Source organism: Oryza glaberrima, chromosome 10, assembly GCF_000147395.1.
Source record: "Oryza glaberrima chromosome 10, OglaRS2, whole genome shotgun sequence".
Taxonomy (NCBI): domain Eukaryota; kingdom Viridiplantae; phylum Streptophyta; class Magnoliopsida; order Poales; family Poaceae; genus Oryza; species Oryza glaberrima.
This window is the reverse complement of record NC_068335.1, coordinates 8,785,328-8,812,155: the sequence shown is the minus strand read 5'-3', so window position 1 is coordinate 8,812,155 and position 26,828 is coordinate 8,785,328. Positions and strand designations below refer to the sequence as shown.

The following is a 26,828-nucleotide window of genomic DNA, read 5'->3' as shown; positions in this document are numbered from 1 at the left end:
TGGGAGACGGGCCCGACAGGTGGGCCCCACCTGTCGGCGACCCGGGGAGAGAGGAGGGGGCTCGGGCGGCTGGCTGGGCCGTGGCCTTCGGCTAGCCCAGTGGGGAGGGGGAGAGAAGAGAGAATGGGCCGGCGGCCCATTCGAAAGAGAAAAAGGGAAAAAGAAAAAGAAAAAGAAGGAAATGGATTTTCCTGGGATTAAATATTGCTTGTGCTCAATTTTAATTGGTTAAAATTATTTCTAGAGCTCTGAAAATTCCACTAAAAATCTTGTTAGCGTATTTCGACATGTAGAACTCAAGAAAAATTCCACATGCCAATTCCGATTATTATTTGCATTGATTTATTAGGGTTTACTCTTGCTTTACACCGGTATTTTCTTGAGACCATTTATAACTTCAATTTAGGCTTGGGAAAGAACTTCAGGGTGTGACATCTAATCTAGCAAGACAATTTAGCTGAAACCAGCATAAACCCTAAAGTGAGCAGCAGCCGATAGAGCTAAATTGAGAAGCTAAGAATAGATTAACTAAGACACATGATAGCAATTACTCGCGATATCGAGCCTAACACGTCTAAAGCGACATGTTAGCCCCAATAGCACCGGCCATTGAGATGGGTTACCTCTTGCGAAGAACTCGCCGAAAACGAAGAAAAGTAAAAAGGGTAGCGATGTGCCGAAGTTGTATTGGATTGTCTCTCGTATTGCAATGTTATGGGGTTCATATTTATACCCCGAATACAAACTTAGTCCATGATGGACATGACTCAAACCTTTCTAAAGTTAAGATACAAACAAGACCATATATGGCGGTTTCTTACCAAATCTCTAACAAACTGACTCAATATCCTAATTAATAGATACAATTGCCTTAATCGAGCTCTATCTCTAATTGGCAATGACGGTTATCTCAATCTTGGCCCATGTCGAGCCCAAGTCATACCATAATGGTTGTATTAGCCATCTGCCTCATCTACCTAGATCTGACTCATACTCTGTTTTTAGCCGATACGATATCCAGCCGATGCGCAGTCCGACTCGTAGGTCAACTCGATTTCACACCGAATCCTCTTTGATCTTATTCCTTTTTCTCCGAATCTGATGCAAAATTTCGTTGTTAACAATAAGAAAGCAATGTCTCTTACATGTTTCCTAATGAAAGGGCATATTCTAGAACAATAAAGGTCTATTGGATTTGGCTAAACATCGGTACGTGGTTGATTGTATTAGTGGGAAAAAGTTGGATTTTGTTGTATTTTAGAGACAAGGAAAAAGGACATGTCTAAGACAAATCCAGATTGCCTCACGGGAGCGTGGATTTTATCTAGCATTGTCTTCTTCCTCGTGGACAATCTTGGGGTATCATCCTATGGATAAAATGCTTTAAAGATGGACATATCTCTCATTGTTGAAGGTAGGGGTGGGCACAATAAACTGAGACCAAAGACCGAAACCGAATAAATCGAGACCGAGATTGAAGTACCGATCTGTCAGTCCTCAGTCTGTTGATCGGTCTGGGACGTGGAAAGACCGAACTTTTATTTGGTGCTTCGGTCATGACCCTCGGTCAACCGAACAGACCGAACTCTAGAAGTAGCAGCAGGCCATAGGACCACAGTTGCTGCAGAACCATAGCCCACTTCACCCAGGAGATCAGGATCCAAGAGATAACAGACTGAGGCATCAGAGAGAGTAGTACATGCACAACTGCACCATCGAAAACCCAAATCGTTCCCCACTGCCCTCCTAGCAACCGCCGCTTCACCCTGCGCTCGTGCTATGGTGCCTTCCTGCCGCCGACTACCACCAGCGCCGCACCTCGGCGTGCCTGCGCCTACTGCCAGCACCGCTCGTTCACAACTGCATTGCTGCCGTCTCCTGCGTCCCCCTGTTGTTCGGCTTCTTCCTTTCGCTCGAATCCACATAAGAAGAGTTGGCCCCAACGACACTCTTCTCACTGCTGCTGTTGTCCATGTCCTGCGGGAGCAGTGCGAGACGACTCAATCTTCGTCTCAGCGGTGGCGGAGGCGAGACCTCCTGTAATCCTACGTGCTGTTGTGTCCTATACTCCTTCCTACTAATTAAGGGTGCTCGGTCAGGTCAGGTAGGACCGAAGACCGAACCGGTAGTTCAGTTAACCGAACTCTCAGTCTAAGAAATTTTGTTGTGTTGATCGGTCATCAGTTTCTAGAAACCGAACTTTAAATAGACCGAACAAACCGGACTGAAAATTCAGTCTAGACCGAATGCCCACCCTAGTTGAAGGCGAATATTACCTAAAATTCCATCTGATCAACAAAGAGGATAATTTCAAATGGATTCTCATGGCGGTATATAGACTGGCACATACTCTAAGGTGGATTTCTTGGTTGAAATGGTTCGGACATGCCAAACAAAATCATCTTCCCACTCTAATGGCAGGTGATTTTAGTATACTCAGGAAAAGTACTAAAAAATGCAATGATCGCCGCAATAGCCATTGTCCATTTCTTTCCAGTGTTGTCATTGACAGCTTTGATTTGCGAGAAATCGATCTCACGGGTAGACAATTTACTTGGGCAGACTCACTATTGACACCAACTTTTGAGAAGTTGGATAGGGTCCTCATGTCTACGGAGTGGGAGTCCAAGTATCCTTTGGTGCCGGTACATGCCAAAAAAGGCTTATCTGATCATACCCCTCTTCTCATGGACACTGATGCACATGTTTTCACGGGGAATATGAAGTAGTTCAAGATTGAACTTGGATGGTTCCCGCGGGATGATTTGTATGTTTATGTGGTCGAGATATGGAATAAGCCAATGAAACGGGGAAATATTGTTCAAAGGTGGAACATTAAGATGAATGCCTTACGACATCATCTACGAGGTTGGATTGCACATGTTAGTGGCCTTTATCAAAAAGAAAAGGAAAAATTGCAGCACACTATTGACACTCTTGATATCACCGCAGAAGTTTGTGTTCTAACTAATCTTGAAAGACCGACTCTTATTCAGTCCAGAGATCGGCTAGCGCACCTACATCGTGAAGAAGAAATTAAATGATATCAAAGCGATAAAGCTACCGATGTTCTTTTTGGTGATAATCTATACTCTAAAAAGATTCTAATGGTGGTGGCGTTGGTATTTGTCGCGATCACAGATAAATCCGCAAGAGCATGGATACCGCTGTAGCACTTCACTTTAGAGTATTTCAAGGGTATGAAATTACAGGGAACGTGTGTGTATAATCTAATAACAGGTTCATCCAAGGACAACATGTAAATGGAAGGCTTAGGATAGAGAAGATTCCTATGGATTAAGATTCTTGAATTAATTTAAGGTAAAACTTTATCTCTTGCTTCGGTCACCGGCTTTCCCTTGGTCTTCCAAGTGAATCTGGAATATAGTTCTGTGACATACCGAACGTGGAGGATTACAAAGAATGGACATGGTTGTCTCCACCTCCGCCTACCTCTATACCCGTGGAGTACACAACAAACAAATGTAACATCTAACCTAGACATCACGTCTCTATGTTATTGATTATAACTCTAGCCTCGCACAAGATCTTTCTTCTTTATCCTGAGGTTTAGTACTATAGCGCTTTATAAATATTAAATGATGAACAAGTAAGGATGGGAATATATCTTACTTAAACAAGAAAATTAAATGACCAAAAGAAATCTCGACTTACTTTTATAAAAGAAGTATCCGCCGAGGTACAAGAGTTGAGAGAGTGCTGACAACCCCAAGACTCCTCCAAAACTTCCCCTCACTCTCTACCTATTTCCTAACACTCTACTAGAGAGTTGCCTTGAATGAAAGTCACAGTCCTTCACTTGAGTTGTGTGTTGTGAAGTGAAGTGAGAAGCTCCTTTTATAGTGCTTAATGACGGTTGCTAATGTCGGTGGTTAAGGCGGTTTCATCCACAATTGCCATTAGCAGCCAATAGGGGATCACCACGCGGAATATGGTGGCAAGGGGCGCCAACCACCCCTGGTTCAGTCGAATCCTGGTTTGGCCGAACTAGGATAACCGCCACGGCCCACCGACTTCCTCCGTGCGTATGACATGTGGGCCCTTATGATGATGAATGGTGACTTTGGCCTAAATTATGTTGGTTTGCTCTGATTTGTGGGCTCTTCAATCCGTGTACTCGCGTCTAATTGGTCAGAGGTGTATTTTGTCGCATGGCGGGTGCGTTGTAAGGGCAATATACTCCCATTGTAGTTTTTACACATTACCCTTGAACTTTTTAATATTACATAACAACTAAATCTAAATAGATAGCCACATATAAAATTAATTTGAGATGAGTATTCCTTGTAGAGAAAAGGTGGGTAACATAATCATGAAAAACATGCTTTCATTTTTTTAATGCATTGTTATGATATTTTTTCCTTTTATCCATATATAGCAAAGCAAGGGCACTTAGCTAGTCATACTAAATATTATCACTTGATTGCTAATTGCAAACATAGGAATAACTTTTGGTTTGCATTTAAGCAGCGTTGCTGGACTGCCGATCTTCTCCAGAAGTGTGGTATCGATAGCCACTCTGCTTGCCCCTTTTGCGCTCAGGAGCTTGAGACGGAGAACCACATCCTCATTGACTGCGTGTTTGCTCGACAGGTCTGGCTCCGTGTGATGTCCCCTCCTGGCTGGGCTGCCTTCTCTCCCCCTCGTGGCAGCTGGCTCTAGGATTGTAGTCATCCTCCAGGGCCTGTTTACCTGAGCACCTCCGCATCGGCTTTGACTCCTTTGTTCTCCTAGTCTCCTAGCAGCTGTGGAAGGAACGAAACTCCAGGGTTTTCGAATCTGCGCTCACTTCGGTCCTGGTGGTTCTGGAGTCCATCCGCTTGGAGGGCCAGCTGTGGTCTTTAGCCGGCGTTGCTATTTTTGGGGATTTCTTGGGAGTGTAGCGTGGCTCTGCCCCCTCCCGCTGTCTGGCGTTGCATTTTTAACCGTCACAGTAGTTCCTAGCTTCAGGTTTTTTTATTTTGCCTTTTCTCCCCCCTGGGCATAAGCCAGTCTGGCTGATTGCTTTGTGTAACAAAAACTCTTTTCTTGCTAATATATTGACGTGCAATCCATTTGCGCGTTCACGAAAAAAAAGGAAGAAACGAATTATTAGCCTTGACTAGGATGAAGGAAAATTTGAGGGAAATGAAGCCTTAATAATTTACATCATAGAGTTTTGTATTAAAGATTTTGGACCACTAGATGTGAATTCCTTCTTTCTCAATGAAAACAGAAAAGAAGACATCCCCCAAGTGTCTAAGGCATAAAATGATCATTTTATTGCATCTTTCTCTAAGGAGGAAGTAAGAGAGTTGATTTTTGGTATGGAAACAAATAAGGCGTCGGGCCCAGATGGCTCTCCGGCTGAATTTTACCAAAAAATTTGGAATGTTCTTAAGCATGATTTATTGCACATGTTCAATGAATTTCATGCCGGAGATTTCCCAATGTTTAGCCTCAATTTTGGAGTAATCACTTCATACCCAAAGTAAAGGAGGACAACCAAATACAACAATATAGATTGATTTGCCTCTTGAATGTCAATTTTAAAATATTTACTAAGGTGACCACTAACAGAATCAACTCAAAGGCTGGCCATATAGTGAGGCCAGCTCACTAAAAGAATCAATTCAAAGGCTGGATGTATAGTGAGGCCAACTCAGTCAACCTTCATGCAAGGACGTAACATCCTTGATGGGGTTGTGATCCCACATGAGACTATCCATGAGTTACACAGTAAGAAATTGAGTGGGGTCATTTTTAAGATTGACTCTAAGAAGGCTTATGACAAAGTCAAATGGACTTTCCTTCTACAAACCCTACATATGAAAGGATTCTCATCAAAATAGATATCTTGGATTGAGTCTTTCATTTTGGGTGGAAGCGTAGCTATCAAAGTGAATGACGATGTCGGGCGTTTCTTTCAAACAAAGAAAGGACTTCGACAAGGGGACCCTTTCTCTCCTATTCTTTTTAATTTGGTAGTTGACATATTGGCTGTTTTAATCCAAAGAGCGAATACAATAGGACCAATTGATGGCATAGTGCCTCATCTGATTGATGGGGGCTTAAGTTTGTCGATTCTGCAGTATGCAGATGACACTGTTCTTTTCATGGAACATGATTTATCATAAGCACATAATTAAAAATGTTGCTAAATGTTGTCGAACAATTATCGGGCTTAAAAATCAATTTCCATAAAAACGAAATATATTACCTTAGCGAGGCCAAAGTCATGCAAGGGCAATATACTGATCTTTTTGGTCGTGCCATCGATAACTTCCCATTTTGCTATTTAGAATTCCAATGCACTATTGGAGGCTAAGTAATTTTGATTAGAAAGAAGTGCTAGAACATTTTCAGCAATGGCTTGCTAGTTGGAAAGGTAAGATTTTATCACTTGGGGGAGACTCACACTCATTAATTCAGTGCTCACAAGCCTTCCGATGTATATGATGTCCTTCTTTGCAATACCTAAAGAGGTGATCAAGAAAATTGATTACTTTCGGTCAAGATTTTATTGGCAAGGAGATGGTCATAAACGTAAGTATCAACCTGCGAGATGGGATGTGTTATGTCATCCTAAAGATCAATGGGGTTTGGTTTTACATGATTTGGCATGTAAGAACATAGCCCTTCTTAGCGAATGGTTGTTTAAGTTGCTCACAACTGATGAAGCACAACAACAATTGTTGTGTAACAATTGGGTTCACAACCTTCATCTCAAGTTTGGTGGAAATTGGGGGATTCACACTTTTGGGCTAGTCTTATGAAGGCCAAACCGGATTTTCTTAAGTTTGGCTTCTTCACTATTGAGGATGACACTCAAGTTTGGTTCTAGGAGGATAAATGGTGCTGGGTAATGCAACTTTGCATGGGCAATATCCTTGTTTTTACAATGTGGTAAGACATAAACAAGCCACCATTTCAGATATCTTTCAACCAACCCTTTCAATTTCACCACATCTGGATATTATTGGCTCTAAGCTAGTGGCATAGAATCATTTACTCCCACGTATCGCTAAATGAGCAAGATGAATGTAAATGGAATCTAACTACCATTGGTGGATTCTCGGCTAAATCACATTATAGTGCTTCACTTCATACTGGTGTTCCCAATATTAAAAAAATCTAGAAACTAAAATCCCCTCTTAAAGTAAAGATTTTTTCTTCGTGGTATTTGCATCGTGGTGTTGTGTTTACAGAAGATAACCTAGCTTAAAGTAATTAGAAAGGAAACAAGACTTGTTGCTTTTCTCTGTTTTCTAAATGTCGGTTTGCCTGATCGATTTGGTCTCAAATCCACTTTGCGGCCAACATTTGTGCGCCAAGGGATGCGTCACATATGTTTGGGCAATGGATTTTGAGTCAACCCTTAAAATTTCGAACTCTAATACTGATTGGGGTGGCAACAGCTTGCTGGTCTATTTGGCTTTGTAGGAATGATGTGGTTTTGAAAGAAAACTTTATTTCTTCTAATCCGCAGGTTATATTCTTGATTACACGATGGCTTCATGCTTGGCTTAATTTTCAAAGGCCCATTTTGAAGGACTTTACTGTTGCGGCTTGTTTTCAATTGGAGCAGGTAGCCAAGGAGTTTATTTCACCCCAATGTTTGGGTGGCGTTTTAGTTTTCAGATAAATGGCCTTTGATTTTTACAGCTTTTTCTTTAGCGATGTGCATGGGGTGTTTTGGTTGTGTGAACTTTGTTGTGCAGAGACCGGAAGTGTTCTCAGACATTTGATTTCAATAAAGTTTCCATTATCTTAAAAGAAAAATTCTTGATGATAAAAAACTATCTGTTGTTTTGCATAGACCTCCAAGATATAGTCATTCACTTATAATGGTCTTGTATAAATAAAAGTAATTATGAGATCTGAACCCTTCTGTACATGAGTGTTGTCTAGAAAGTTTGTATGCAGCGGTGTGAAATGATTCCTTTGTCTTAATGTTAATCATCTTTTTTTTAAAAAAAAGATAAGAGAGCAAAGGCTCTCATAGCAAAATTTATTAAGAGATCGGTGAGGCTCGAACCCGCCTTTCTCAATGCTAATCATCTTACAAATATGTCACATGTATTCATCCTCATCATCCCAATCAATAAATTTATAAGGTTCATACTTGATATCAACACAAGGATGATTTGGATGAATGCACATGACATTATTGAAAACAAATTCTACAGCTGTTCTATCTGACAGAGTAGCACAGAATCCACTGATGCTTGCATGGATTTGTTTGAGGCTTGACAAATGCCCTATGCCAAAAGGTAACTCCATTTGTCGTTCCATTCCTCGTGCATTGAATTCTAGCTCAAGAATTTGGAGCTTGGACATTGCCCCTGCCTCAAATGTCAAAGGTATTCTCTTACAAATGAGCTTAAAGTGCTTGAGAACTATGAATGTCGTGCCACTGATGACAATTCTTTCTTTAGCGGCACTCCGAACATGCAAGTAAAGATGAGCTAGGGAAGGCATCTCTGCAAGGATAAGAATGTCATCCTTCAAAAGCTTCCCTAAAGAAAGTTCCAAGCTGTGTAGCACATTGAGTTCGCCTATCCAGCTTGGAACCCTAGAGAACTGCCAGTCTGAAAGAAAGAGCCTTTGAAGATGGTGTGCGGACTTGAACAAACCATTCAAACTATCAAAACACATAGTAGACAGATGATGATTTATATGTAGATCTTTGAGGTTGCAATCTGCAAGTCTTGCAAGAGATTGGAATAGAACATCTTTATATCCCACAAAAGATGATCCTCTAGAACAAGAGAGATGCAAATCTTTCAAATTGGTAAGCCCTTGTAAGCTCGCAATATTATGTAGGGAATTCGTCCCCAGATCAAAATATTTTAGAGTTTGCAAGTTCTTCAAGTTGCCGATTCCATCTGGCATGATTGTTTGGTCTGGTATAATCAGATGTAGCAAGCGAGGTAAATGAATAATATCTGATGGCAAAATGATGTCCAAATGATGGAGCGAATTGAACCTGAAATGTGGTACCTTTTCGATTTCAAATGTCTCCAAATGTTGTAGTCCCCGTATTTGAGATGGGAGCTTAAATTGTTCCATAGTCCGAATCTTGAAATACCTCAGTTGGGTCAAGGTGCAAATTCCAGTGAGATCTTGTTGATCAGAATTTTCTAGGATTAGGACCTGAAGACTCCGAAAGTCTAGAACATTTGGAATGAATCCATAACTTAACATAACAAGTGAACGAACTTACGATAGGCAAATAGTTGCAACTATTTTATTATATTTTTCCATATTAATCCAAGAGTGGAATGAGAGCCGTCGAACCTTACCACACAACCTTCTCATGAACTTTGAATCATTAACAATTGTAAAAAGATTCTCATCTGTTGACTTGGATATGATAAGATCAAGTATCATATCATGTACTCTACATGTTAATACATCATCATTATGGTCTAGAAGTATCGGTTGGATCATGCTTCTATTGATAAGCTCATTGAAATAGCCACGTGCAACACAGTATGCATCATGATCATTATGTGCTGTACGTACAAAACCTTCAGCTACCCATAGCTTGATCAAATCATCTTTTTTTATTGTGAAATCTTCTGGATATATCCCGACATAAAGAAAGCATGCCTTAATACAATGAGGAAGATTTGTGTAGCTAAGGTTCAATATTTTTCTCATTCCATCTAGTGTGGGATTTTCTCCATGGCTGGTGCCTAGAGAATTCCGTATGTACTCCCACTGCTCCTTCAGATTGTTTGGTTGGCTAGCTAAAAGACTAGCAATGGTAATAATTGCAAGTGGGCATACCACCACACTTTTTCAAAATTTCAGTTGAAACGGATTTAAAATGTGGGGGACAAGTACCACCAGAGCCAAATATTCTGTTGAAAAATAGTCTTTTAGCATCTTGGTCCGTGAGAGCTTTCATATTATAGATATCTTCATAATTGTAGTTGCAACATGCTGCAGCAACACTTCTAATTCGCGTCGTTGTCATTACTCTACTCTGGTGATGGTTTTCTGGAAAGGCACACTTGATGACCTCCCATGCTGATGTGTCCCACAAATCATCAATTATAACAAAATACCTACCAATAAGTCAACATCAAGTATAAATGGTGTCAATGAAATGGAACAGCTTTTAAAATTGCATGCTACTAATGCATTGAAGATAATAGAGGGATATACGGATTGACACACATACGGATTTCAATATTTCCATTTGTAACTGTATTTTCTTCCCTTATTCTCTCATAACATTTTTTGATCCATTTATATATCTAGGAAGATTCCTTACCACGCATATTTACTAAAATCTAAAGCTTAGGTATGCACATGGGAGCGTTTGTTATTAAGTCCATTGTGAATCAGTATTATTTTTCTTGGATTTACTTCCTAGACCTGTGACATATCATTTTAAGTTTGTTAACTGGTCGACTAATAGTTAGCATGACATATTCTAGCAGGCATGTCAAATAGAGACTAGCTATTTATCCATTATAGGACACTACTAAAAAAATTTCAAATTGAGTAAATTATATTGGTGGTACACTTTAATCCATTTATTAGATTTCATAACTTTGTTGTTCTGTACATCATCAGCATCAACATTGTGTTAAATGTCACATTACGCTGAAAAATATTTATATGCCTAAATGTTAGAAAAGAATAATAACTTCAAGAAGCAGGTATCGATAATTAAATTAATAAACCACAAAACTTTGTGAAACTCCTTCAATATTTTTTATTCATATGTGCTTCTGATCTCACAATAGGACAGCAGGTATTTTGACCATGTATCTGAACTTATTTTCATTGGTCAAAATAATTATGATGTAAACGAACGCACTTCAGTTTTTATTTTCTTTATATATAACTATACTAGTCCTAGATATGATTTATTATTGTCAAGATGTGAAATAAGTTAATGTTTTACAGTTATGTATTCATTAATACGTACGTTCATGAACTCATATCATAATATGTACACTTACCTCAACAGATTTAGATAGCTTAATTCACAAACAAATAGCATGCTTAATTAGATGTAGCATGCATTGATAAGAGCACAGGCAAAATTTGAGCAAATACTACATAAAACATAATTTGTAGATATGTTAATGATTTATTGAGATACATTAAGAAGAATATATACTAGTCATACCTCTTAGACTGTAGATATTTCCGAATTTCGTTGAGGTGGTGGCGCACGTCACATGAGTCAGACAACCGTTGTTCCCCAAATTCCAAGAGGATATTATTGAGAAGATTTTTTATATCTGGTTTTTGAGATACTGAAACGATTGCCTTACAGTCAAATTGTCCATCCAGTTTACAATAAACTTGGTTAGCGAGTGTACTCTTGCCGATACCCCCAATTCCTACTATAGATACCACCTTCAGTTTTTTGTTTCCATCCATCAACCACTTAATAAGTTCTTCCACATGACCTTTGATTCCAACTAGACTGGTTGCATCAGTGTACAGTGCAGATACCCGTGGATCAATCACCACATAACTAGACATGGATATGTAGTCATCAAGCTTATACCTATCATGGCGATTGCTGATTTCCACGACCTGGGCCTTGAGCTCGTCGATTTGTTTGGCGATTTTACTACGTGCCCTTAGTGACTTGAACCTCTGAATAATCTCTTGAATGAACCCAACCTTAGCTTCGTTCTTGGTAGGGCTGTGGATGAAGTTGTTAACGCAATCTTCGATGTCATAGGCTGCCTCTCTCACTTGGTTTCTCCACTCCCTTGTTAGCGGGTCGAGCTCATCGATGTCGTCCAGCATCTCAAGGAGAGCATTCATGGTGCTCAGCTCATCCTTGAGCAAAGCCACCTCTTTCTGTATCCTCTTGTGCTTTTGGTACTCTGTCCCCAACAGGATAGTGAGCTTGGTGACGAGAGATCTCATCGCTCCTGCCGATGAGCTCACCACCACCTCTGCCATCGCTATTTGCTAGTAATATTTTTTGATGCTGGCTCGTCGTGTGATCTCAATACATACAATTGTTGTACATGGCATAATATCATGTAGGATATATGCAATGTTGGTCTTCAGTCAACGGCCTCCTTTTCTCGATGCCAAGCTATCTTCTTGTGTTCACATCCTATTCTGTTGGCCTAATAGGCTGATAACATGCACATCAATCATCCAAAGTGGCCACTATTGACTATGAGGAATTGAAGAACATGTCGTGCTAGTCTTCTACGCGTTATTCCAAGATGACAAGCGCAGAAATCGATGACCTGACACGAAAGCTCAAGCTGGAGTAGTAGTATTTGGCCAACGGCTGATAAGCCATAAAACGGCATATTAAAAAAATATGGTTAAATTTTTTATATTTATGTTAAAACGCCATAGATAGAAATTATCGGTAAAATTTTTATATTTATGTTATTCGTGGTTTAGAAAACTACGATGGGAAAAATTCCCAAAACCAACACTTTTAAATTTAAATTTTGACAATAACTTGTAAGCTGAAAAGCATGTGATGAGATATATTGCACTAAAGTAAACGGTGGGATATATCTATTCAGTATTTTTGTTTGAGTGCTGCTAAAAAAATATAGTTTCAAAAATCTGTCTTCAAAGTGGATACATCGCAATAATCCAATAATTAACTGGTTAAGGATGGAATCTAGCTGTGGACCACCAGAGTCGCCGATTGAGAATTTCATGTTCATTTTCTTGCTTGGCGTTTGCCTAGTGATGGCATGTCAGTGCAGTGCAACAACAGAGCTCAGTATACCTGATTTTCCTTTAGGGATTAAAAAATCATTAAATAATTTATTTCTAGAATTTATATTAAATTATAAATCAATTTACAAGTATAGTTAATGTGGGAAATAAAATTTCCTTTAATAAATCATGGTTGGGAATATTTTTGTTATATCCTCCATGCCCTAAACTACTCTCTAAAAATTTCCTAGAATTTTCATAGCTCAACATCTAACTTTTAATATCAGCAATTTATTAAATTAAAAAACTAAATAAAAATACCCTCATGCTGCTTCCGGTCCAAATCCATCCCACCTCCCTCACCTTCTTTCTCTTTTGGAAAAAGTGCACCGAAGGTCCCTCAACTTGTCAGCGAGATACGAAAACATCCTCGAACCACAAAACCAGATATGCGGGGTCCCTTAACTATACAAAACCGGTCACCCGAGGTCCTTTGGCGGTTTTGATCCCGGTTTTGATCTACGTGGCAGCGGAGTCAGTGTGGGACCCACATAGGCCCCACGTGTCAGCCTGTCTAGGTCAGCCACTCCCTCTTTCCCCTCTTCTCTCCCATCTCTCTCTCACATCTCTCCTCTCGAGCAAGCCAGGGCGGGTGGGGAGGAGGTCGTCGGGGCGGTTGATGACACGGCGGCGGCAGCGACGGGAGCACGAGGCGACGCGGCCGGCGACACGGCGGTGGCGGTAGCACGAGGCGACACGGCGGCGGCGGCGGGAGCACGAGGCGACGCGGCGGCAGGAGCCGGGGCGGCGCCGCATCCATGACGCCTGCCGCTGGTCTCCTGCCGTCACCCCGACCTCCGACGTCGGCAAATTCTGACGACGCCAACTAGCTTGTCTGACTATCATGAGCAGACTCCCTCGGGATTCCATGAGGTAGCGAGCAAGGACCTGCTCCTCCTCCTCGTCGTCGTCACGGCGCCGGCGCGGCTGGAAGCGCCACATTATCCGCTCGGGAGATTCATGGAAGATTGTTAGCTCTGGGCACACACGAATGTGTTCTTCTTTGGTGAGGAAAAGGAAGTCCTCATCGAGGTAGAGGAGGTCCTCCACTTGTTCCAGGGGAGAAAGCCACACCGTCTGCTCTGCCTCTGAGAACACCCGATCTGTAAGCTGGATTGGCTCAACGCAATTAATTGAATTCATCACGGAACAAGAGTACATATAGCCACAACCTAACCATAATATCTCAACCGTATTAACAACAGAAACGGGAGATTTAGGAAAGGATAGCGGCAAACCAAAGATAAGACTAAACATGTTGAATTATCTCTAACACGATCGCCCATGGGCCAGAACGCGATTTGGTGGTGGGAGAGAAAGGAATTGATGATACCGGCGACGATGCATCCTTGTTCGGTTGGAGCCCGTGAGAGGGTGGCGGCGACGATGTCGACATTCTCAGGATCCATGCAGTCGAAGTGGAAGATCGCGCTGGGGAGGTCGATGTACTCGAAGTTGTTGAGGTTGACGAGGACGTGGTCTAGACCTCGGGGTCCATGGCCATCGACGGCGAGGAAGAGCCAGGCGCCGTCGTACGAACCGAAGTAGCTGGCGCAGCGCGGCGCGTGCGGGAGGAAGAAGGGGTGGGTGCGGCGCCAGCCGCTGAGGGCGCAGGAGAAGGTAAGCCCATGCTCGCCGTCAACTTTCGGGAGGAGGAGCCACGGGAGCGCGGGAGGCGGCGTCGGTGCCAGGGGCTCGGTCTTCGTGAGCGCCACGCGCCAGGAGCAGCAGGCGCGGCTCATGTGGAGGCGGTCGACCTCGCACGGGATGCGGCAGACGACTTCGCCGGCCGCGTCGCCTCATGCTCCTGCCACCGCCGTGTCGCCTCGTGCTCCCTCCGCCGCGTCGCCGGCCGCCCTGGCGACCTCCTCCCCACCAGCCCTGGCTTGCCCGAGAGGAGAGAAGTGAGAGAGAGAAGGGAGAGAAGAGGGGAAGAGAGAGTGGCTCAAACGTGGGTCCCTCGCTGACTCAGCTGCCACGTAGACCAAAACCAGGATCAAAACCGCCGAAGAACCTCGGGTGACTGGTTTTGTATAGTTAAGGGACCTCGTATATCCGGTTTTGTGGTTCGAGGACCTGTTTGTATCTCGCTGACAAGTTGAGAGACCTTCGGTGCACTTTCGCCTTCTCTTTTCTCTCTTCTCTACAGCAGGTCACAGGCCTCGTCCTCCCATGACCCTGGCCTTCCCTTCCCTATCCTTCTCCCTGTTGGCCTAGCCTAGTAGTCATCCTCTCTCTTTTCTCTCTCACAAGCCTGCTCCATGTCCGATGGCATAGGTGCACCCATGGCCCACCTTGGCCTTCCCATACTTCGCACTTGAGTTGGCCCATGTGACTCAAGGCTGCACCGGCCCACTGCCCGCACCACCTCGCGTGACAGGTGGGACCAGGTCCACATGTTAGGCTTATCCACTCCCTTCGTTTGGGAACCGTCAGCCACATTCACCATGCTGCCACTCCCTCCCTTGCAGTCAAACCGAGTGGACTGAGTCGCCACCCTTCCTCCAAGTGCCTCTTCCCCACTTCCCTATGAATTCGGCACAAAATCGACCTACATGAGCTCGTAGTGCCCGAAATCATGGTCCCCACGCCGCTCCCTCGCTTAGCCACTCGCTGTCCTATTCTAGGCGAATGCCACCGTCGCTAGCGGCCACTGTCACACACTTATTTTTCTTTCAGGTTTTAAAAATCGTTTAATAACTCATTTCTAGGATTTATATTAAAATGAAAACCAATTTACCATGTGAATTAAATGTGTAAAATAAAATTTCCTTTAAAAATCACGGTTGGGAATATTTTGCTAATATTCTCCATGCCCTAGAGTCCTTAGGTGGTTTTAACCTTGGTTTTATCTGACGTGATGGCTGAGTCGGCGTGAACCCCCACATATCAGGATGCCACGTTATCATCCTCTCTCTTTCCTCTCCTCTCCCTTCCTCCTCTCTTTCTCTCTCTCACACACTTTTTTCCTCTCTAGGCAGGCTGGTAAGGAGGAGGTCAGCGGGGCGAGGCGGGAGAGGAGGAGGTCCGGCGGCCGGTGACGGGCAATGAGGCAGCAGTGACGCGGGAGAAGGGGTGAGTGGCGGCGGCAGAGCATGGAGGGAGAGCGTGGAGTGGCCGTTGCGCCACGATCCACTTCCTCGCGTGGTAGCTTGGAGCGTCGGCCGCTCGTGCAGTGTTCGGCAACCATCATCCGATGCCGCCGCCAAGCTACTCCTCCTCCCTCCCACTCGTCACCACCGTGATACCAGACACGCCCCTCCTCCTCATCGCTGCTGCGACATCCACCTCAAATCGCTCGGCGGCGGCCATGCGACCAACCAACCATGCTGATGCCACCGCAAAACTACTACTGCTCCCTCGTACTCATCACTGCCCCGATACCCATCACGACCATCCTCCTCCTCATCGTCATTGGGAGCGGCAGGCGGTGAAGAGGAGCTGAGCATCGGTAACCACGCGTGTCTCAGACGGGGAGGATTGGAGGAGAAGGGCAGCGACGTCGATGGTGGCGAACGCTGTGAGGAGGGAGACAAGAGAGGGGATGGGAGGCGCAAGATCATGGACAAGCTCTGTCGCTGCCTGTCTTCGCCACCGACCGTCGCCGCTGATCTTTTCCTCTACTGGCTGCCGGCCGCGCCACGCCTTTGGTCTCTCCGGCCTCATCGTGTGTTCGCCACCGATCGTTGCCGCCGCTCTTCTCCCTTGCCGGCCACTGGCCACACCGTGTGCCTCCAGTCTTCCCCCGCCGCCGCCCGTCTTCGCCACCGAGTGCCACGCTACACTTCTCCCCGGTCGGCCACTGGGCACACCGCATGCCACCGGTTCTCTCCCGGCTGCCGCTCGTCTTCACCCTGGACTCGGACCCCGGCGTAGTGGCCTGCTCCCGCGTCGCTGCCTCGTCACTTGTCGCCGCGTCGCCGACCGCCGGACCTCCTCCTCTCCCGCCTCGCTCTGCTGACCTCCTTCTCACCCGCTGGCCGGCCTGCCCAGAGAGGAGAAAAGTGAGAGAGAGAGAGAGGAGGAGGAGGGGAAAGAGAGAGGATGATGACGTGGCATCCTGACATGTGGGTCCCATGGTGACTCAGCCACTACATCAGACAAAACTGGGGTCAAAACCACCTAAGGACCTAAAGTGGATCGGTTTTGTAAGTTGAGGGATATCATATATCTGTTTTGCGGTTGAAGGATGATTTTGAAATCCTATGACAAGATTAGGGACCTTCCATGTACTATTTCCAGTATGTTTCCCCTCTCTCGCCTCCTTCTTAGCCCACTCTCCTCCTTCCTCCCTTCCGGGCCGAAGTTTGCATTTTGCCCACTCCAACCAGGCAGGCCCATCTTTCCTCACGGTAGCCCGCTCGCTCCATCTATCTTGCGCAAAGTCCATTTTGCGTCCCTCCTCTCTTGGACGCTTACCCATCGGGTCCTCCTTCAACCTCCTATCGACCGGGCCGGAAACCGTCTCCCACGCGCTGCCCCTGCCTTCTGGCTCCCGCCCTCGCCTCTAACCGTGCGGATGCGGGTCGTCTCCACCTCCTCCACCTCCTGCGGTTGTATGTATGTGTGTCGAGTTCAAATTTCCATAGGAGCGAATTTCAGACTGGGTTATTTGAGGAGCTAAGTTTCCAACTTAAAAAAACTGGCTGCATATATCCTGTTGGATGTAGAAGGCCTAGTAAAAATTACCCTTCTGTAGAAACCTGAAGCTTTCTCTGCCAAAAGTTGACAAATCTAACGAGGGGTGACTGGACCAGCAGCAATTTTGCATATGACCTCTAACCGAAAATGTCATTGGGGTGTCGCGAGGTTGAAGATAGATGCAAAATTAAGAGGTTAAGGTATGGTTACACGTGGACAAGAACACTGGCAATTTGTGAGGAAAACGACAAACAGTTATAAAAACCATATAAGGCTGAGGCCTTGTTTATTTCCCAATATTTTTTTTCCAAAAATGTAACATCGAATATTTGGACACATGTATGGAGCATTAAATATAGATAAAAAGAAAAACTAGTTCCACAGTTTGCATGGAAATCGCGAGACGAATCTTTTGAGCCATGATTAGCCATAAATGCTACAGTAACCCACATGTGCTAAAGACGAAATAATTAGGCTTAATAAATTCGTCTCACGGTTTCCAGGCTAGTTATGAAATTACTTTTTTTTTTCATTCTTGTAAAAAAAAACCATCCGATATCCGGTCAAACGTCCGATGTGACACCCAAAAAAATTCTTTTCGCGAACTACATCGGGCCTGAGTTCTTCTCTTCACTTTCCTGACTCACTTGTCTCGTTTTCCACGTGCACGCTTTTCAAACTACTAAACGGTATTTTTTTTACAAAAGATTTCTACAGGAAAGTTGTTTTTTTTAAAAAAATCGTATTAGTCTATTTTTCAAGTTATTTTAAACTAATACTTAAGTAATTATACATTAATAAATCACCATGTTTTCCGTGCGGGGAGAACTCCACCTCCATAAGAGCAGGTAAAATAGAAGACTATAAGCCAGCTATAAACATATATCGAGGAGATAAAAGAAGAAAGAGATGAGCAGCAGGCTACAGATTTGTAGCCAGCTGTAACACGGACTCCAAGACACAATGTATATATGATAGGTGAGACCAGATATTAATAGTGTAGTATATATTTATAGGTAACTATGTATGAATTGGCTATTAAATTGACTATAGGTGATTTGGAGCTCATAGTTGGCTATACTATTAAACTTTCTCTAACACAGCCTAAGGGTAACAAAAATGCTTATGTCTTTGGTGGAAAAAAGGTAGGTCCCACTGTTGGTATTTCATAACGTCATTACTAGAAATATAATTCCCAGCAATCGCGCAGAAATACTTCTGGTATATTATGGTTATAGAGTTCATCCGCAAGCGCACGGATATACCATTGTAGCATTTCACCCGAGAGTATTCCAAGGGTATCGTATTTATTTTATCCCGTGGGAAGATCATGTAGAGAGAACTTGACTAATAGTTTATATATTACTTGTGATAATCATATTCTAAGCAGGGGTTAAGATAATCCAAGGGTAGAGTGACACACAAGCATTTGCTACTCATTCTCATAATATATTGTCTAAGCTAAATGGGAAGAAAAGAGAAAGAAAATCTATTCCTATACTTCTAATATACATAGTATACATACATTCTAGTTAACCGATATACTAGCTAATACCCTCTATCCGATGCCCTCCTGGTACTTCGAGAAGCCACCCCTGACTGCCGAGTTCCTTACGACAGCTTGTCATGACCATATAACCGGGGCTAAATACGAAGGAATACCCTCCCCAGGGAATTAACTTAGGATTATATACAAGCGCGGAGGAATACCGGTACTGAGTTGCCACCATCAGCGGCCCATCTCTCATCCGCAGCATATAACCCCAAATAATGATATCCCGTAATCTAGACACCACACCTAAACTATGAGATACTACTCTAATATCATCGTCATGACATAGAGTAATTGCATAAGCAAACATTATACCCGCACCAAAGCATCTCCCAGATAAGCTAGCCGTATATTCAGTATAACATGAACATAATGTAAAGTAGGCATTCATATACTTGGAAAGTATTTCAATACCATAAATGTATATAGAAGAGTATTCTAATAAAAGTACAAAGCATACAAAAGAGGAAATGAAAGCTACTAGAGCCATACTCGAACTCTTCCGAAGGTTTCTGGAATCCTGATTTGTACTCTATTCCTATTCCACCAGATAGATACTACTAAACTAAACTTGAGAGAAATGAGAGAACTCTTGCTTGAGGTGTGTGTTGAAGTGAAGAGAGAAGCCTTTATATAGAGGTGGTATGATGGTTGTGGAAGGGGAATTGTCTAAAGTACCCTCTAACCATCATTGGGGTGCAATCTTGGACGTCCATGCCGAACCCTGGCCTCAACAATGGAGATAGGGGTTTGGCCGAATCATGGGCTGGCCCAAACCAGCCAATCTTCGGCTGGCGACCTCCTCTATTGCTTCACTTTGTAGACTTGTGAATTTTGGCCCAATTCATCGTGTTAATTCTGAGTTCTTGGCCCATTCATGCATAAGTCTGATTCTCGACATCGTCCAATATATTTATCATTTGAGTTGATGTCGATTCTCCTCCACTTTATTGTTATTCTCTGCAAAAGGTTAGTAGACCTAATACTAGTGAAATATTATTATTCTAACATATTTATGCATTGCAAGCAACCCGAGTGAAAGACCATTAACAAAACACGGACGAGTGAAAGACGAAAGGAAACAAAGACTTGGTTGTTGATCAGGAGTTGCTACTATGCTGCATATCTCAAAGATACAGGTGCAAAGTATATGTACTCTCTCTCAGATTAAATAATCTTTGGCATGGTGGCTTACCCTGACCCCAGATTCCCACGAGACACTGCTTTTCCTTGCATTGGGCGGTTGAAAGATAGAACAGCAATTAGAGCACCAATCATCCAATCTTTATTCAACTCTTATTCCGGAAGTTTTCAAATGATTTTGCAAAAGAAAGCCAAGTTCCTTAGTTGATTCACTCAGTCTCTCCAAGTGTATCAAAATGAATTCCTCACCAATTTGCCTTTTTGATTCCTACTCTAAGGTTTTAATATGTGAAGCTCAGTAGGGATCAAACATGGCATACTTGCATTAACATTTATTACTAAGTCAAAAACTCAGACTAAAGCAGATAACTAAACATACTCAAGATCAAGATCGTGCAATGTGTGTATGGTATATGATGAAAATGGTACATGAGGAAAAATAAAGAAAAATGCTTCTCCTTGTGCTTACTTTCTTCTCCCAAAAATCCTTCTTTTATTGATTAGGAGAGGGCATGGCTACACTTTTTTTTCAACATCATGCTCATGCTTTATGGAGCATAACTTTATTTTTCTTCATAACCATGCCTTTCCCTCCTCTTTTTTTTTCAAAAGGACTTTTATCTTTAGGAGAAGAAAGCATATGAAAGCATGGAAAATTTATTTTGGTGGTAAAATGGGAATGGAATGGAATATTGCTTAGCTCCCAGTATAGGAGTTTAGCATGTACATATATGTGGGTGTATGATCTTGATCATAGAGCATGAGAAGTATCTACACAAGTCATAAGAGTTTGAAAAAGTTCAATGAAATGACAAGCAACTAAAATGTATATGGTTTAATCATGATAGCACATTTTTGGCTCTGGTAGGAATTTATATCAAATGAGGAACTCTCAATTTATCATTTTGAAAAACAAAATATCCGGAATTCAAGTCAAACTAGTATCAGGATCATAGCAACTCTTATTTACTATCTCATATCTCGCAACAACTTAGACTTAGATCAGCAAGTGCTGCTCATTTACCTCGGGTTCCCAGATAATTGTTGGCTACTTATATTTAACCTTTGAGAGAGCACTTACTATGAACCCATATATGAGGGATATAAAACAAAGCAACTATTCATCATTTCAACAAAGAGAACTAGCTTGTCTTACCTAGCATGACTCAAACCTATCCTACTTTTTTGGTATTTTCTATTTTGCAATTTTTTATTTTGTTTTCATTTTTATAATATGCAATTGGAAAGGAAATATGCAATTGGAAAGGGAAATATGCAATGTGATACAAGTTACCTCAGTGGGGGGAGAGATGTCTTCCCCCAAGCTTGGCTTTCGCTCAGGGTCCTTAATAAGGATTGAACCCCTGAAAGCGGAAGTACGCTTGAAGGTCATCGTGTTATTGCTGCATCATGTTGTTGAAGTTGGCGAACTGCGCATCAGCAGATTGTTGCCATTCTTGCGTTTGAGCTGTGTTCCGTGAGGTTGTATTGGATCTCCCCCGTCTGCACATCAAGGGTGTCCATTCTCCTAGTGATTTTAACCAAGTCCCAACAAGAGGAACTTGAGCGCCATTCACTTGGAGATGGAGGCACACCACTTGATCTGGGAGGTTGATTGTCCCCCATTGGATGTCATGAGGCGCACGCCACCGGTCCTCACTGGCACTTGCCCAGCTTGAGACTCCGATGCTGTGGTGTGGAGCTTGGGTCCATCCGGGTGCATCCCCAGTTGGCTCCTAACCTGCCTCATACATTTGCACGGGTGTTGAGGATGATGAACTTTCTCATTCATTCCTTGTCATGGTGCGCTTTTTCCTGTATGCTCCACCTGCACGAGATTCTTCTATGGTTTGCAGGGAAATGGTTAGTTCATGGCAGTTGTACAAATCATACCCCGCATTTGGCAACGGGATTTCATTTGTACAACCAGGGAAAAAGTAAATCAAAGATCCATCTACTCCATGCTTCAGAATATGCCCTTGTACTAGATAGGTCTCATCAATACACGGACGAGCGGCTGAGATAAAAGCAATTTGATCACTAACAACCCCTAGCCCTTTTGCTATCCGAGTAATCAGAGAAGTGCACTTAACAGGAGTAGAGAACTTTATACTTTCTAACCATTGCCTTATCATACATTTCAAAGGAGCAATTTTGATCTTTCTAACCATGGCAAACATGATAATCAATTCATCCCCCCTAATGGGTCTAAGATCACCTCTAGGAAACAAAGTCATAGCAATTCATTTGTGCATGAGCCTAAGTGTAGGATTATGGATATCATTCGTCCTAGGTTTCTTGCAAATTGTAGCACCAGAAATGTCTTCCCAAAACCTATTTTTCTCGAACCTAGAAATTCCTTTCTGAAGATCGATTTTACAGGAATCGTGAAAACCAAGAAGTGTACTAAAGCCTTTCCATGTAAGTGTGTACTCCTTATGGAAAAAGCGAAAGGAAATTCCATCTTCTATTTCTTTCAAAGTGCACAGAAATTGCAAAGTAAGCAAACGAGAACCAGGCTCATCTACCACAGCAAATCTCTGCCAACCAACCGCTTTCCAAATAGAACGAAATTCAATATCTATACCTATCTTTTTCAGCAGCTCCGGAGAGTATTCTCGTGTGTGAGCATACTCCTGGTCGCTCAGCATGTAGTAGGCTTGTCTCTCCCGATCACTGACAACGTCGAGGTCGGTGTCATTCAGGAGTCGTCACGGAGCTTCGGCGTCTTCCATCGAGACATCAGCTGATGAACAAGTACTAGACTCGTCATGATAACTTGATGAAGAGCTGGACCCCTTGAACAGACGAGACAATCGCCTCCTCATTCTGCACAATGGACAAAGAACGGACTAACTCGGTGGGGATTAGGAATGATAAGAATTTTGCCCGCCGGTTAGTTTCACCAAAGCAAATTGTATATATGCAACTAAGTATTTGAATTTGAGGGAAACTATCAAAGCTTGAATGAACTTAAGAGCAAACTTTGGAGAGGGAATGAAAATGTGTTGAAATGGGGTGGAGTTCCCTCTCCCGGCCGGTTGGCTTAAGTAGTGCACCCACAACGGTCAAAATCGACCTGTGGGGCCCACTAGCTGTTGCCTCAAAGAGGGAGGCAGCCGACCGTTGCCTGGCCAGTTTGGCCGAACCCCCTGGTGGGCCCAACCAGCCCCACTTTCGACCGTTGGATTCCAACGGTCAGTGTCGTTGTGGCACAACGAATTTTCGTTGGAAATTTTATTTTGGTTTGCTCTGAAAAATTCATTTGAAGAATTTCCTCAAAATTCAAAAAATCCTAAATGCAACTTTGAAATTCAAACATGCGATGATGCAAAATTTCAAAGTGTTGAAAGCAAAAATGCAGGTATATACCAATTTACCTGTTGGCGAAGGTCGCGTCATTTAAAGTCTGACGTGCAAGACCGTACCTTTTAGTTCAGTTTGCGGATTTTCTACCCGTCACCGGAGGTGATGGAGCGGGCGTCTTTGGCTTCTCCCTCCACACCTTCATTGGCTTTGGTGTGGACGGCGGCTTCCTCTGAGCCGACTGCTCTAGCTTCTTGGCCGGTATGGGTGGTTTTACCGGCGTCCTCCAATAACGATTCCTGGGCATTATTGTTTTCTTCTCCAGGAAATTTTGCATGAACTTCACCAGGCTGTCCGTCTTGGGTGGCTCCACTTCGACCACTTGAATATTCTGCGGATTCGGTCTGTACTTTATCCTAACCATGGAACATTGTTCCTTCCTCGGTTGAAACTCAAACTTCTCTTCCTTCCCGTTGATGTGGAAACGGATACTCCCCGTTTCCACGTTAATGTTGGCTCCCGCGGTGCTAAGGAACGGACGCCCCAAGATGAGCGGCGTCTCTTTTCCTGTGTCCATGTCCAGCACCACGAAGTCAACCGGGATGAAGAAGTCCTGTATCTTGACTGGCACATCCTCCGCTATCCCTGCCGAGTAACGGACTGACGAATCAGCCAGTTGAAGGCACATTGGTGTTGGTGCCAACACCGTGAAGTTGAGCTTGTCGAAGACGTCTTTTGGCATGACGCTGACACTGGCTCCAAGATCGCACAAGGCCTGGTTGAACTATTGTGCCCCGATCGAGCAGGTGATCGTAGGACACCCCGGATCTTTCTTCTTCTCCGGGAGCTTGTGGAGTATCACGTCGCTGCATTGCTCCGTCAGCTTGACAACCTCCGTTGTTGGGAGCGGTCTCTTGTTGTTGAGTATGTCCTTGAGATAACGGGTGTATGTTGGCACTTGCATAGCGTCCAACAACGGCACGTTGATGTGGATCTTCTAGATTACTTCAACAAAACAAGCGAATTGCTCGTCCACTGATGGTTTCCTACTCCTTTGGGGAAATGGCAACAACCGTGTGTCGCAGTACTCCTGCGGCACGGTCTTCTCTAGCTAGGGGTGGATAGCGAGCCAGCTCGGCTCGGCTCGGCTCGACTCGGTCCAGCTCGTTAGGATAACGAGCTGGCTCGGCTCGGCTCGTTATCCTAACGAGCTAAAAACCCAGCTCGGCTCGGTTCATTTAAAAGCTCGAGCTAGCTCGTTTGGCTCGCGAGCAAAGCAAAGCAGTAGTCTGGTAGATGGCAAGAAGATGGCTGGCGACACTCACATGATGACATTGGCGCTGGAGTTGGAAACAACTTGACTTGGAGACGGGCAGGAAGAGCTTGTGTTGCTATGGCTACTGGCAGGACGATGATAGACTCCGGCGGTGGCCGCCTACGGGAGATGGTGGCGATGAGAGCATGAGACGATGCCCAACGAAGAGAGGCTAGAAAAGCTTGAGGAAGGTCTCGAGGACCGTCTCCCACCGCACCTCCATCTCCATCGTCGCCAACCACGGGATTCCCCTCACCGCTACACTTCGCTCGCTGCCATGCGCCGCCCATGGAAGCACCCGACGCCGACCACCACCGCCGACGCTGTGGCTCGGCACCGCGCCGCCGACCTCTTCCTCTGCGAGGTCGGGATCCTCCTTCACCGCCGTATTCCACTCACCTTGCTCGCCGCCATGCGCTGCTCGTCCAAGCACCCGCCGCTGCAGCGGCTCGGCACGGCGCTGCCGACCTCTGCCTCTGCGAAGTCGGGCTCCTCCTCCGCCGCCGCTTCCTCCGCCGTGCGACAGCCTCCGAGGTGCCCCCACCCCTCGGCCGGCGAAATCAGCGATAGCGAGCTCCTCGCCTGAGAGGCTGTCGTCTCTTCTCCGTTTCCATCTTTTTTTTTCTTTTTTTTGTCTTTTGGTTTATCCATCTGAGATTACGAGAGGTCGGGAGCTAGGCTGGCCAGTGACCACATCACAATGCGCTGATGCACACATCACATGAAACCGGCACCGCTGTATCGTGGCCGATGGGCCTAGTTGGGCCGTAAGGATGTCCATCCTGGCATCTGACATGATTTATTCTTGGCTCGTTTGGGCTCACGAGCGGCTCGCGAGCCAGCTCGAGCTGGCTCGTTATCTCTAATGAGCTAAAAAGCCAGCTTGGCTTGTTAGGAAAATAAAACGAGCCGAGCTTGTCACGAGCTGAGCGATATGGCGGATTATGAGTGGACTTACCTCCCCTCGTTGTGATCGCCTTAACACTTTCAACGGAGGAGTCGGGTTGCCCCGAAATCCTCCCAGTTTCATTTGCAGGGACTAAGCATGCTAACTGAGCTAGCTAGGTCTCTATCATTTTATTGAAGCTCAGTTGGTTTTGGAAAGCAGAAGCGAAGCCATCTAACTTAACATTTATATTCTCTAGGATCTTGTCATTGGCAACAAGCTTTTTGCTTAGCGCATTAGTGGTTTTAGCTTGCGCAAAAACGAGATCCTTCAAGGAGGGCTAGTTAGAAAAGTTACCGTTGTTGTTACCTCCTTGATAATATGGGCGTGGTTGGTTCCACCCCTGACCTCCTTGTGGACGGTACCCATTGTTGCCCATGTACATCGCCTCCTCACGGGTTTCCGGGCAGTCATTCCCAGAATGGCCCGTGCCGCCGCAGACCTCACACGTAACGTGTGAGTCCAAGGCCTTGACGGTGCCTTGTGGCCTTTTGTCGTGGTCGTCCAATCGCTTCATGAGGAGGTCCAGCTTGGCAGCAAGCAACTCCGTCTCCTTGACGGTATGCATGCCTCACTGACGGGTCTAGAGTCGTTCCACGCTCCAACCCATGTTGGAGACCATCTTCTGTATTAGATCAACGGCTCCTTGAACCGTTTTAGAGAAGAAAGCTCCTCTAGCTGCCACGTCTAGGTGATCGCGGGACATCGGGGTGAGTCCATTGTAAAAGTTCTGTAGGATCAGCCAGTCGTACATCCCATGATAAGGGCAGGCGGCCACGTACTCCTGCAGTCGTTCCCATGCTTCAGGAATAGACTTGTCCCTCGTCTGTTGGAAACTGGAAATTCGTCCACGAAGGGCATTGGTTTTGCCCATCAGAAATAATATCGAGAGGAATGCCGTTGAGCATTTGTCCCAGGTATTGACAGCAGCACGGTTGGCATAGAACCACTTCTTCGCTCTCCCGAGAAGGGAGAACGGAAACAGCCGCAGCCTGACGGCGTCGGGACTGACGCCCTTGATGGTGTACGTGCTACAGATCTCCAGGAACTGTGGCAGATGAGCATTGGCATCCTCATTAGGCTTGCCACAAAACGGGCTAGCCTACGCCATCGTGACGAGGCTGGACTTCAAGTCAAAATCCACATCTCCCATGTTGATCTGTGGCCCAATGGCTACATTGTCAGCA

The 26,828-nt window shown here is 44.5% G+C and overlaps 3 protein-coding genes and 1 non-coding gene across 5 annotated transcripts; 1 reads left to right on the top strand and 3 right to left on the bottom strand.

The window, feature by feature from the left end:
- Window positions 1-8,580: 8,580 nt before the first annotated feature.
- Window positions 8,581-12,028, bottom strand: LOC127752933 (disease resistance protein RGA5-like). Of its 2 annotated transcripts, XR_008012445.1 has the most exons (3): window positions 11,153-12,028; window positions 9,004-10,076; window positions 8,581-8,906 (listed from the first exon to the last, which is right to left on the bottom strand). XR_008012445.1 is itself a non-coding variant. In XM_052278386.1 (2 exons), exons 1-2 carry the CDS (start codon window positions 11,944-11,946, stop codon window positions 9,764-9,766), a joined length of 1,107 nt encoding a protein of 368 aa, XP_052134346.1. In that variant the 5' UTR covers window positions 11,947-12,028; the 3' UTR covers window positions 8,581-9,763. The 2 variants fall into 2 exon arrangements, 1 of the variants encoding a protein (XP_052134346.1); XM_052278386.1 differs by having other exon boundaries at window positions 8,581-10,076.
- Window positions 12,029-12,839: 811 nt separating this feature from the next.
- LOC127753129 (uncharacterized) lies at window positions 12,840-13,899 on the bottom strand. The gene has a single exon (XM_052278601.1). The coding sequence runs from the start codon at window positions 13,897-13,899 to the stop codon at window positions 13,258-13,260; it is 642 nt and encodes a 213-aa protein (XP_052134561.1). The 3' UTR covers window positions 12,840-13,257.
- On the bottom strand, window positions 13,806-14,537 carry LOC127785803 (uncharacterized; the record flags this gene model as incomplete). Its single annotated transcript, XM_052313191.1, has 1 exon — window positions 13,806-14,537. A coding segment is annotated over one exon (627 nt), but the record flags the coding sequence as incomplete, so codon positions are not given.
- Window positions 14,538-26,393: 11,856 nt separating this feature from the next.
- LOC127753562 (small nucleolar RNA R71) lies at window positions 26,394-26,500 on the top strand. The gene has a single exon (XR_008012619.1). It is a non-coding gene; the product is annotated as a small nucleolar RNA R71 (small nucleolar RNA).
- The last annotated feature ends 328 nt before the right edge of the window (window positions 26,501-26,828 follow it).